The sequence below is a fragment of the Oncorhynchus nerka genome, linkage group LG11 (genome assembly GCF_034236695.1).
Source record: "Oncorhynchus nerka isolate Pitt River linkage group LG11, Oner_Uvic_2.0, whole genome shotgun sequence".
Lineage (NCBI taxonomy): Eukaryota > Metazoa > Chordata > Actinopteri > Salmoniformes > Salmonidae > Oncorhynchus > Oncorhynchus nerka.
In genome coordinates, this window is record NC_088406.1 from 61,208,288 (window position 1) to 61,221,432 (window position 13,145).

Sequence of the window (13,145 nt, forward strand, 5' to 3'; positions counted from 1 at the left end):
GTCAAAGGTTAGACATGTGGCAGACAATGCGTGTGCAGTCCACGTTAAATCGTCATCACATGCAATGTTGCAGAATCTCGAAAGCAGCAGCGATAGTACCATCCGTACATTGGGTGTGAGCCTTGCTTTTGCCACATGTGTTATGTTAAGGTGGTTGTGTGAGGCCTGGGGCTCTATTCAGTCCGTAACACGGCCGTTCAGCGCTAAAAGCCCAATTTAAAGGCAATGTTCCCACGTTAGCGGACACCTCATTCACAGTAAACGCTGTATGTCAGCTCAATCGGAAATTACCTTTAAATGTATGTCACACAACATGTGATGCTTCATTGATACAGATGTAATAGAGCCCCTATACTTCTAGGGTAGGTACAGTACAGTGAGTGACCTGTCCACAATGTTCCGCATGTGAAGTCTCGCCTCAGGTGTTTATTAGGAAAAATGTCAAATAACTCGGTTGCATACATCTGTGAAGGGTGATGATACTCTTGACTAGATTTTGGCCTGTTTTACCGGTTTGAGTTCTGTTAGCCAATAGAGAGAGGAAGGAATAAGGTGAACTACCATAGGCACAGCCCGAGGCCCAACATTAGGCCACTGTGCTCGTAAATGGAGGAGCAATGCCCTCTAGTGGACAAATAGGATGCTTCAACTCCATTTATTGGGCGCTTAAATAGAGTATGGCGAAGTGACACTGACCCCCCCCCCCCCTACTAATGGTTAAGGATAGGATTGGAGGAAGGGATAGCTGATTCTAGATCTGTACCTAGGGGAAACAGTCTATTAGGAGTACATAGTGTTTTTTTTTAAAGAGAACCGCTTCTTTTAGGCTTGGTTTTTGTGTAAACACATTCTGACAACTGTTGTAAGAAGGGCTCTATAAATACATTTCATTGATTGATTTATTCTACAAAAAATATATATCATTTGCTTTACAAACAATTCAATGTATTTAAGCCATTTTATTGATGATAAAAAATGGATGAATTTGACTATGAATGGGAAAATAACACCTTTTAATGTATTGCAATGGTCTTAGGATGATGAACATTGTAGTGGGAATGACCTGTTTGGGTTTTGAATCAACCTGGTCATACCAATATGACATACCTATATTCGATACAGTACATTAATGAGCAGAATATCAATGACTGTCCAAAAGAATAAAGAATGTGCACACTTAGTTGCCCAGATAAGTGTTGAGGTAATGAGTTCAAATACTATTCAGACAAATGGACAGAAAAATACAATCATCCATACAGAGAATGTGTGCAGAAGAGGTAAAAAGATGCTAGCCTGTGTCCCGGGTTCTGTTTGTGCCATCTTGCCAATCCCTATGGTCATTGACATGGCAAGATGTAGCAACAGATCTGGATCCAGGCTAATTAATCACATAAGACTTGACACATGTTTTTCTAAAATGGCACCCTATTCACTATATAGCGCACTACTTTTGTTCAGGGCCCATAGGATTCTGGTCAAAAGCAGTGCACTATATAGGGGATAGGGTGCCATTTGGGACAAAAGAGACATAAGAGATGAAAACATAAAATCTTGGCACAAAGCTGGTCTTAGGAAAATCCAGTCAAATGCCTGACACAGGAGAATAGTTTGTTTTACAGACAAAAATGGATTGGCCATATCCCAAACAACCTTATTCCATGAATCAGAACTGGGCTTTGAAAGAGCAAAAATGAAGATGCAACACAACAACAAAAAAGAGTATCAATAGGAAACAATAGCCAGGGTTCTTGAAAATAACAAATAATGAAAGTATCATGTACCAACTTATTACAATAAACAAATCAAATAAAATGGCGACAAGGAATCTTGATCATGGGAATCATTCAATTATTTGATATTCGGAATGACTAAGTTACCAAATCAAGTCCTAAAAACTTTTAAAAGGGATAGTTCACCAAATTACAAACGGTTACATTGGTTTCCTTACCTTATAACCAGCCTGCGGCAGTGTCCAGGTAAACAAAACCAAAGCACGGACTTACCTTGTCAATAGACTGCTTATAAGGGAAGGGAAACTATGTCATCTTGTCATTTGGGCTAATTCTCTCTTTAACTACAGACACATTGAATCTATGGATAAGATCCTAGTAGTGGAACATCCAGCAGGGATCATCAACTATAAATCGACCGTGGGCCGGTTTTATTCTTGAGCGGATGGCCAGGGGGAATAGAAGATAATTACATTTGTAGGCTAAACATTTACCTTACGGTAAACAGATACAGTACCAGTCAAAAGTACCGGATTGACTGACCTTCATGTCTTAAAGTAATGATGGACTGTCGTATCGCTTTGCTTATTTGAGCTGTTCTTGCCATAATGTGGACTTGGTCTTTTACCAAATAGGCTAAATATACCAATCCTACCATGTCACAACACAACTGATTGACTCAAACGCATTAAGGAAAGAAATTCCACAAATGAACTTTTAAGAAGGCACACCTGTTAATTGAAATGCATACCAGGTGACTACCTCAAGAAGCTGGTTGAGAGAATGCCAAAAGCTGTCATCAAGGCAAAGGGTGGCTACTTTGTAAAATCTAAAATATATTTTAATTTGTTTAACCCTTTTTTGGTTACTACATGATTCCATATGTGTTATTTCATAGTTTTGATGTCTTCACTATTATTCTACAAATGTAGAAAATAGTTTAAAAAATGAATAAATAAAAACCTTTTGAATGGATACGTGTCTAAACCTTTGACTAGTACTGTATATTTGCCCAAAACAATCATTTCAAACCTTGCATACATTTGTATACGATCACATATCTCTCTCTATTATGCGTGGGAATAGGCGGTGTCAGAAGAAAGCCCAAAAAATTGTCAGACGCACGGCAAGCGGTACCGGAGCGTCAAGTCTAGGTCCAAAGGGCTTCTTAGCAGCTTCTACCCCCAAGTCATAAGACTGCTGAACAATTCATTAAAAATGGCCACTGGACCATTACATTGACCCCCCCTCCATTTGTTTAGTACATATCGTCTTGAACTGCACTGTTGGTGAAGGGCTTGTAAAGTAAAGCATTTCACAGTAAGGTCGACACTTGTTGTATTGGGCGTATTTGACAAAGAAAGTTTGATTTGAATACTTTGGAACAGATTTCCTAAATGAAAATCAATTGGAGCCGATTTGATGTTTTTACAGTACTTTATGTCCAACCAAGTTCTCTTTTGTTGCTCAGAAATCAAATGCAACCCCTGTCCGGGACCCCCAGTCGGGGAACCCAGATATAGAGAATGTTTCTGTCCGAACGACTCCTCTTCAACTCTTAATCTCATTCTCTTATTTGATTTCGGTTTTTCAGGACATGTTCTAAAACAATGTCAGCAGGGCTTCTGTCACGCAATGCATTTGGATAAGAAGCTTTAAAGCAAACCAACACAAACACAGAGGACACGAACATAGTTAGACTCGCCATTACCTGGTAACGATCATGAGCATAAGGTCATGTCGGCGTAAAATGAACCTCAACAGGACTTGAAATCCAGTTGACCCAGGTTCAACCATAAACCTCAACCGCCAATGACAGATATAGGCGATTAAAATAGGGTCTGCATTGTGTGACATGTTAAAAAACTCCCCCATTGCCATTGGCTACTGGTCATGAAGTGATCTATCTTCATGCCCCTAATTGGCCACCATTCAGTTTAAACAAAAAAATCAACCAAATCATCACGACTATGTAAGAGAGCAACCAACCGATCGCTCACACCACAGAGGAAACCATGGAAACGGCATGACAATGTTTGACCGACGGAAGTGTGATTTTTGTTCATCTTTACAGAACCACACGGGCCTCTAAAAGCGCTCGGGGGAAAAAGTGCATCATTATCTGTCAAATACTGAGAAAGCGTTTTAAAACATTTAAAAAACAGCACTAATATTAAATATCAGTATTATCTTATTTTTTTCCCCCCACTAGTGCAACAGACGTATTAAAAATAAAAAAAACACAGCATAAACCTTTTTGCAAGCAATCTTAAAATCTTTTTAAATATTAATCTAGAACTACAGCCACTACAGCAGAATATGTTAAAGGCAACGTGATGATTGGTGCATGAACACAAACATGCCAACATTATAGACCTCTCTTTTTTTTTATAGAAATAAATAGCTCAAATAAATCTTTATCCTCTTTCTTTCCTAAATAATGTCCATCTCTATAGCACATTTCTGATGAACACTGAATATAAAGCATCTATAGCACACAACTGCAAACTTCAACACTACCGTTTATACATAATATACAGTGGCAAGAAAAAGTATGTGAACCTTTTGGAATTACCTGGATTTCTGCATCAATTGGTCATCAAAATTGATCTGATCTTCATCTAAGTCACAAACATAGTGTGCTCAATAGACAAACTGTGCTTAAAAACTAATAACACACAAATTATTGTATTTTTCTTGTCTATATTGAATACATCATTTAAACATTGGGAAAAGTATGTGAACCCCTTGGCTAATGACTTCTCCAAAAGCTGATTGGAGTCAGCTAACCTGGAGTCCAATCAATGAGAAGAGATTGGGGACGTTGTTTAGGACTGCCTTTCCCTATAAAAAAAACCTCACAAAATATGAGTTTGCTATTCACGAGAAGCATCGCCTGATGTGAGCCATGCCTCGAACAAAAGAGATCTCAGAAGACCTAAGATTAAGAATGGTTGACTTGCATAAAGCTGGAAAGGGTTACAAAAGTATCTCTAAAAGCCTTGATGTTCATCAGTCCACAGTAAGGCAATTTGTCTATAAATGGAGAAAGTTCAGCACTGTTGGACAGATGAAACTACAGTTGAGTTGTTTAGAAGGAACACACAACACCATGTGTGGAGAAAAAAAAAGGCACAGCACACCAACATCAAAACCTCATCCCAACTGTAATGTATGGTGGAGGGAGCATCATAGCTTGGGGCTGCCTCAGGGCCTGGACCGCTTGCTATCATAGACAGAAAAAAAGAATTCCTTCGTTTTTCAAGACATTTTGCAGGAGGATGTTAGGCTATCTGTCCGCCAACTGAAGCTCAACAGAAGTTGGGTGATGCAACAGGACAACGTCCCAAAACACAGAAGTAAATCAACAACAGAACGGCTTCAACAGAAGAAAATACGCCTTCTGGAGTGGCCCAACCCAATTGACATGCTGTGGCATGACCTCAAGAGAGCGGTTCACACCAGACCTCCCAAGAATGTTACTGAACTGAAACAGTTCTGTAAAGAGGAATGGTCCAAAATTCCTCCTGACTGTTTTGCAGGTCTGATCCGCAACTACAGAAAACATTTGGTTGAGGATATTGCTGCCAAAGGAGCATACTTTTCCCAACCTGCACTGTGAATGTTTACACGGTGTGTTCAATAAAGACATGCACATGTATAATTGTTTGCGTGTTAATAGTTTAAGCAGACTGAGTTTGTCTATTGTTGTGACATTTGATGACCAATTTATGCAGAAATCCAGGTATTTCCAAAGGGTTCACATGCTTTTTCTTACCACTGTAGTTGAATCTTTCCTTTCGACTTTGGAGAAGAAAAAAAACTCACAGAATGGACACCTGTAGACTCTTAATATTTGTCTGTTTTCGTCATTTCGATACTTATACGTATGACCTTAATTTTTTAGAACACCAAACGCAGTAATCTTTTTATATTACAAACAACATTATGTACAGTGTTTAATGTCTTAAAGAAGACAAGATTGTCAGGAACTGAAAACCCCCTAAAGTTGAATCCCAGAATGGCACCCCACTCCCTATATAGTGCACTACTTTTGACCGGAGCCCTATGGGCCCTGGTCTAACGTACAGCAGTTCACTATACAGGGGAAAAGGGTGCCATTTGGAGCACAGCCTAAAAAAAACAAAGGATAAGTCAAAGCCTACCAGAGGATCAGCTTCCAACTGTTGTCTTCTGTCAGAAGGAGTCCACATTAGACTTGAGATGCCTCCCTGGGGTGTTGCATGGTTTGGGTCGGTGTGCATTGTTGCCTGAGCTCGACGACTTGCTTAAATGCATTAACGGTACAATATTGCGAGTGGATCCATACAGGCTAATGCTGTCCTCTTCTCCCATCATTGCACTGAGCGAAAAATAACTGGTCAGGCGTAAGATAGTTAGGCTATGAGCTTCCACCATTTTGCTTTCACTTGACAAGGCAATCAGTGCAGGTGAAGAAACAAGAGGACTTTGAGGCAAATTGAGATCAACGCTGCATCCCAAATGTCACCCCATTCCCAATATAGTGCACTACCTTTGACCAGAGCCATTTGGGAGGCATCCAGGGACACTTCCTACCTCTCCACCAGCTGTGTGTCGTTGCACGAGTCATCCTGCTCAGCAGAGGGCTCCAGAGAGTCAGCTGATCTATGACATCGAACAAATTGCAACTGGCCATAAAGTTGGATAGAGGGCACACTTAAGAAGCCGTTGCGGCGAAAGAGGAAAATATGTGCCCTCTATCCAACTCGATGTAATTGGCGGACAATTAAAAGCCCTTCCGGTGTACTGGCTGTAAATACAACAGCGTATATATATATCATAATAAACGGCTGTAACATATATACATGTATTATACATTATGTTTATAGCCAGTTAACATATAAATTGCATCGTGTCAATCAACAATCAGCAACTCTTTTCGCTCACGGAAGTTGTGCTTTTGCGTGCACTGGATGTAGGCTATAGCCATTTCTCAACTGGCACCCTATTCCGCGCACTACTTTTGACCAGAGTCTTATGAGCCCTGGCTAAACGTATTACACTACATAGGGAATAGGGTGCATTTGGGATGCAGCTTATGCATGTAATTCACTGCAGCTTACAGAGCTAGTGGCTAGTACAGGGTTAACGTCTGCCTTTTACCACACTCCTATAGATCAGTGGCACACTGGAGAAAGCATTTTACGAAATGAAGAGAGAACAGACACACGGCTATGAATGGCATCAATTCTGAAATAGAGGCCTAATGAATTCATTTGCAACCCTGCTTAAAAACAAATAACACAGTAGCTGCCTTGTGGACCAACCGGCCTATAGATACCGTAAGAGTCCCACAGACAAAAGTAATTGACAGCTGAAAAATCCAAGAGTGTGCGAGAGATGGTGCTCGGCTGATGAGCATGCGGAGGATGGACCTAGTGTTCAATACTGCGCTGTTCCCATGGCGACCACACCATGGAGTGGCTGATAGGCCGATAAAGAACTTGGAATAAAAATGTTCTCGAGGTGACAAGATATCTTCTCGTTTTATGTTCGACCAAGTCTGCAGCTGGTGAGTCATGTATCCCTCCCTTAAAACACACACACACAGGTTGGGAATCTATTTTAACTAACGGTTTAGCATCTTGATATAAAGCATCCCAGACGCAATGCTCTCAGTGAAGAACGAGAGCCTGCTCTTTCATGACATCCGTCCTCCTGCTTACAGCTCTTTTCTCAGTTGAAATCAAAATGGCCGCCGAGATTACAGCATCTACAAAGTCCAATAGTCCTGCTGAGTTTACGTTTCAAATCTGTTTGGCAGGTCAACAACTCACAGGCAGGGTCCCTGTATGCTTTTGCGGAAACTTACGGTTCCCTGGTCTTGTTACCTGCCGGATGATGTCTTTACCACACCATAAAGTTGGATAGAGGACACACAAAATGTAATACTTTAAAATGGAGTTAGCCCTCAATGTTGCTGCCCATGAGCTCTCGTACATATCTATGGTAAAGGAGGGCTTGGTCCCTTCATGAAAATCTCCACTGGGTTTGTATGCTCCAGGGTAAGGTGTGGACCTATCCTACCCAGGCCCTACCCAGGCCTCTTGTCTTGTCTATCCTCTGTTCTGTAATGCATTGTAATGGTCTATCTATCTATCTGTCTGTGGTGTCTGTGTCTTTCTTTTAGTCGAGGCTAAGGGCCGAAAACACATTGGTTTTTATTTTTAACTAAAAAGCAGCATGTTCATCAACTTCCACTTTCTCCAACAGTTGCTGCATTTCCTCTTCAGTTATGTGTGTGTGTTGGCTGACTGGTACGTCAAGGGGTTTCAAATGACAGGGTCTGTTCTGTTGGTGTGGCTGGAAACAAAATGGCTGACCCTTCTTTGGGGGGGGGGGGGGGGGGGTCCTGAGTGGTGAAAGGGGTTAGCAGAGGATGTCCGCCTTCACGTGCAGAATTTTGGAGAAGCCCGGTCTCTTCTTCAAGCCCTGGAGGGTAAAGAGGGATGGATGGAGGGCTTAGACCACTACACTCATTTATGCAGAGAAAAGTCAACATCACTTCTTGAGTTTGTAGACCATTGTGCATACGCACACACACACACACACACACACAGTAGAGGCCGTTGAACCATCGAAAGGGTGTGTGTAAATGAGCGTGCCTCAATCTATTAGGGCCCGGTGACGATGCCAGCGTCGCGATACTCGTTAGTATCATGGCAAGGGAGCAAAACGCAAAGCGGCTTCAACGTCTTTAGGAAAATAGCTCTAATGTCGGAAACAAACATCAATACGTTGTCATTCCCGAGTCACATTTATTTACTTCCCAAAACTATTAGCACACTACATTTTACATACAGCAGACTAAAGAGTTCGGTCTGCTTTTTGCGTTTTCATATTCCACCATGGGAAAAATATGGCGATGTCAATATCGTCACAGACCTATTAAGAATGTGTGAACCGAAAATACACTTAAGAGCGTTTCTCCGGGAGAAGCGGTATTTAGGATACAGAAAAGTAAGCATATAACTACATTTGTAGACCAGCATATAACTAAGTTTGTAGACGGTGCTGGTTCCTTATAGCGGTTTTCACTGACTGTACAGTACACACACACACACACACACACACAACTCATAGGTTTCTCCCCCTCGAGGGTTTATTGAGTTTGACTAAATGTTTGCTCTGCTTCTCCCCCGTCTGGCTACAGCCATGACAAATGAACAGTGCCGAAATTACACACACACACACTTTTAGCTCTCTGGAGTTAGTTACTTAACGGCTATGAGCAATCTAGCACAGCATCCACCAGGGAGAAAGGGGCACCTTCCACACTGACTCACAGAAGGAGGGAAGGCTCACACGCCCACCCTATTCCCTATTTAGTACGCTACTTTGACCAGGGCCCATAGAGAAAAATGTAGACAAAGTCCCGAGTGCGAATATCGACGCGCTCTTCCTCTTAACCTCCGAGTGGCGCCCGCCGTGGGCGTGCGACCGCCCTCAACGCCCCCGCTTCCTCCCTTCAGAAAGCAGCTGGGATTAATTCCATTTCCTCAATTCCTCAGACGACCAGCTGAACTGGACTTCCTGGTTTGGAGTCACGGTACGGTTCAGTGTGGTCGAGTTGTAATAATAGGCAACTCTCGCTCGCCCACCGAACCGCCGCTGAAGGATGCTACAGACTTAGTCATATACATTACATGTATACTGTGGGCAGGAGAGAACCCAAAGACAGGAAATTGTTTGGACTGGCATAGTTAGGAGAACTGATCCAGAGTAAGTTTTAATAGTAGTAAGTGTATTACACCCCCTTTTTAAAAATGATCTAAGATGATTTTTAAATGCAATTCTTTTTTAAGAGCATTTGGGATTCATTGGGACGTGGTCTCTGAAATGGAAGTTAAAAGCTCCGTTCTCATTACCTGCAGCTTGTTCACCATCTCGTCAAACAGCTTCCTAGCCTCAGGGCTGCTGGGGTCCTCGAAGTAGTCCTCCACCCCGATCTGCACCACCATGGACTTCAGGTTACGACACACACCTGGAGGGGCGAGACTGTGTTTACAACCCTCACACGGAAGCTGCAGACACGCCACCCAATTCCAAATAGAACCCCCTCGACCCTACGCCCCCGGCCACTTGTGTAGATCTGAAATGATTGGCTGGATGAGAAAAGTGCAGGCCTGGGTTCAAAAAGGGTGCTTACGCAACACTTTGAGCCGTTGCTTGGGCAATGGAAAACTAAAAATGGGCAGGGATTTCACTTTTGGGATTGTTCTATTGGTTCCTTTGTGAAAATAAAACACATATTTATTTGAACCTGGGTCTGGTGTAGGATGTACTCACTGTTGAAGTACAGCAGTGTCTTGGGGGTGGAGGTGAGGACCCGCATCTCTCGAACCTCCAGACCGTCCCAGTAGTGTTCTATGTAGTGCACTATGCAGTGTAGTCGGGTGTACTCACTGTTGAAGTGAAGCAGGGCCTTAGGGGTGACCGGGGTGGAGGTGAGGACCAGCATCTCCAGGCCCTTCAGACCCTCCCTGCACACCTCAGCTGCCACTTCCTGGTTGACCTCACTCACATGGTCCAGCTCCAACACCTGCAGACGCATGCAGTTCCTCGCTGCAGGGGGGGAAAGAGGGAGGAGGAGAGAAGGAGGTTGAGATTCCTTTGATACCAACAGCTTAGTTGGTAGTATGGAAGTAAGTAGCATTGCCTGCACCAGAACAGCCCATAGGGCAGGGGAATATCTTCCGTTTCTGTAGCGTAAGGCAGCAAGAAGCACAAGTACCCCCGGACAGGACGCTTGGTATGTGCTAATCCATCATTTTTCAAGTGCTAGGTAAGATATCTAAAGAGCCTATCCCGAGTCTAAAGCAGTCATATACACCTGGCACCACATATTGATATACTTTTGTTCACGGGTTGAAGTGTTAGCATTGCTTACACGAAAATAAAACTTAATAACGACGCTACCTAAAAAAAGTTGAAAAGAGAGACGGCCATAGCGAAAGCGCACATAACCTGCCTACAAAGCCAAAACAGTAAGTTCACCGTGTTCCTACCATTTGTATGATATACTCTCAGATATAGATGTATTTGAGACAGCTTGGGGATAGTGTTTCCTCATGTTTTGCCCGAGATGGTAGGATGTGTGAAACGATCAGAATGGCTGATTTCCAAATGGCATCCTATTCCCTTAACAAGTGCACTACCTTTCACTAGCGCACACACAGAGCCTTCAGAAAGTATTCATACCCCTTGATTTATTCCCCATTTTGTTGCGTCACCAGCCTGAATTAAAAATGGATTAAAACAAAATGTGCTCACCCAACATCAAACAACACCCCACAATGACAAAGTGAAAACATGTTTTAAGAAAATGTTCGCAATTTTGTTGAAAATGAAATAAATCTCATGTACGTAAGTATTCACACCCCTGAGTCGATGCATGTTAGAATCACCTTTGGCAGCGATTATAGTGTTTCTGGGTAAGTCTAAGAGCTCTGCACAAAAGGATTGTCTAGCAACATTTCCACTTTTTTTTATTCAAGCTCTGTCAAGTTGGTTGTTGATCATTGCTAGACAGCCATTTTCAAAGTCTTGCCATAGATTTTCAAGCCAATTTAAGTCAAAACTAACTAGGCCATTCAGGAACATTCAATGTTGTCTTGGTATGCTACTCCAGTGTATATTTGGCCTCGTGTTTTAGGTTATTGTCCTGCTGAAAGGTGAATTTATCTCCCAGTGTCTGTGAAAAAGTAGACACAGGTTTTCCTCTAGGATTTTGCCTGTGCTTAGCTCTATTCCATTTATTTTTATTTTTAAAAAATGTTAAAAAACTTGACGATGACAAGCATACCCATAACATGGTGTAGCCACCACCATGCTTGAAAATATGAAGAGTGGTCCTTTGGATTCAGGACAAAGTTCATTTCTTTGCCGCCGTTTCACTTTAGTGCCTTATTGCAATATTTTTATTTTTAAATTCTGTACAGGCTTCCTTTTCACAATGTTAATTAGATTAGTATTGTGTGGTAATTACAATGTTATTGATCCATCCTCACTTTCCTCCTATGACAGCCATTAAGTGTTTTAAAATCCACATTGGCCTCATGGTGAAATCTCTGACTGGTTTCCTTCCTCTCCGGCAACTGAGTTAGGAAGGACACCTATATCTTTGTAGTGACTGGGTGTATTGAAACACCATCCAAAGTGTAATTAATAACTTCACTATGCTCAAAGGGATATTCAATGTATTTTTTTTATCTACCAATAGGTGCCCTTCTTTGCGAGGCATTGGAAAACCTCCCTGGTTCTGTGGTAGATTCTACACTATATATATACACAAAAGTATGTGGACACCACTTCAAATGAGTGGATTTGGCTATTTCAGCCACACCCGTTCCTGACAGGTGTATAAAATCAAGCACACAGCCTCCATAGACAAACATTAGGAGTAGAATGGCCCGTACTTAAGAGCTCAGTGACTTTCAACGTGGCACAGGTCATTGGAAGCCACCTTTCAGTTTGGCAAAAGCTTTGCCCTGCTAGAGCTGCCCCGGTCAACTTTAAGTACTTGTTATTGTGAAGTGGAAACATCTAGGAGCAACAATGGCTCAGGCGCTAAGTGGTACGTCACACAAGCTCACAGAATGGGACCGCCGACTCATCGAGCTTCATGAAATGGGTTTCCATGGCCGAGCAGCTGCACATAAGCGTAAGATCACCATGCGCAATGCCAAGCGCCAGATGTCGGTCCGAAGGACTAATCTGGGTTTGGCGGATGCCAGGAGAATGTTACCTGCCCCAACACATAATGCCAACTGTAAAGTTTGGTGGAGGAGGAATAATGGTCTGGGGCTGTTTTTCTTGGTTCAAGTGAGGCCCCTTAGTTCCAGTGAAGGGGAATATTAACACTATAGCATACAATGACATTCTAGATGATTCTGTGCTTCCAACTTTGTGGCAACAGTTTGGGGAAGGCCCTTTCCTGTTTCAGCATGACAATGCCCCCCGAGCACAAAGCGAGGTCCATACAGAAATAGTTTGTAGAGATTGGTGTGGAGGAACTTGACTGGCCTGTAAAGAGTCCTGACCTCAACCCCATCGAACACCTTTGGGATGAATTGGAATGCCCAAAATCAGTGCTCGACCTCACCATTGCTCGTGCCTGAATGGAAGCAAGTCCCCGCAGCAATGCTCCAACATCTAGCAGAAAGCCTTCTCAGGAGAGTGGAGGCGGTTTTAGCTGCAAAGGGGGGACCAACTACATGGGTTTGGAATGAGATGTTTGAGGAGCAGGTGTCCACATACTTTTGGTCATGTAGTGTATGTTCGAAATTCACTGCTCGACTTGAGGGACCTTACAGGTACGTGTACAGATATGATAAACACTACCATTGCACACAGAGTGAGTCCATGCAACTT

At 42.6% G+C, this 13,145-nt stretch overlaps 1 protein-coding gene across 1 annotated transcript in view; it reads right to left on the bottom strand.

Annotated features, from left to right (window-relative positions):
- Positions 1-944: 944 nt before the first annotated feature.
- Positions 945-13,145, bottom strand: part of LOC115137268 (F-box only protein 41-like) — a 101,704-nt gene continuing 89,503 nt past the window's right edge. Inside the window, exons 12-14 of the mRNA XM_029673477.2 lie at positions 10,179-10,337; positions 9,641-9,756; positions 945-8,204 (exon numbers count right to left, since the gene is read on the bottom strand). Of these exons, the coding sequence (XP_029529337.1) occupies positions 8,142-8,204; positions 9,641-9,756; positions 10,179-10,337 (338 nt within the window). The 3' untranslated portion in view covers positions 945-8,141. The remainder of the gene's footprint in view (positions 8,205-9,640; positions 9,757-10,178; positions 10,338-13,145) is intronic.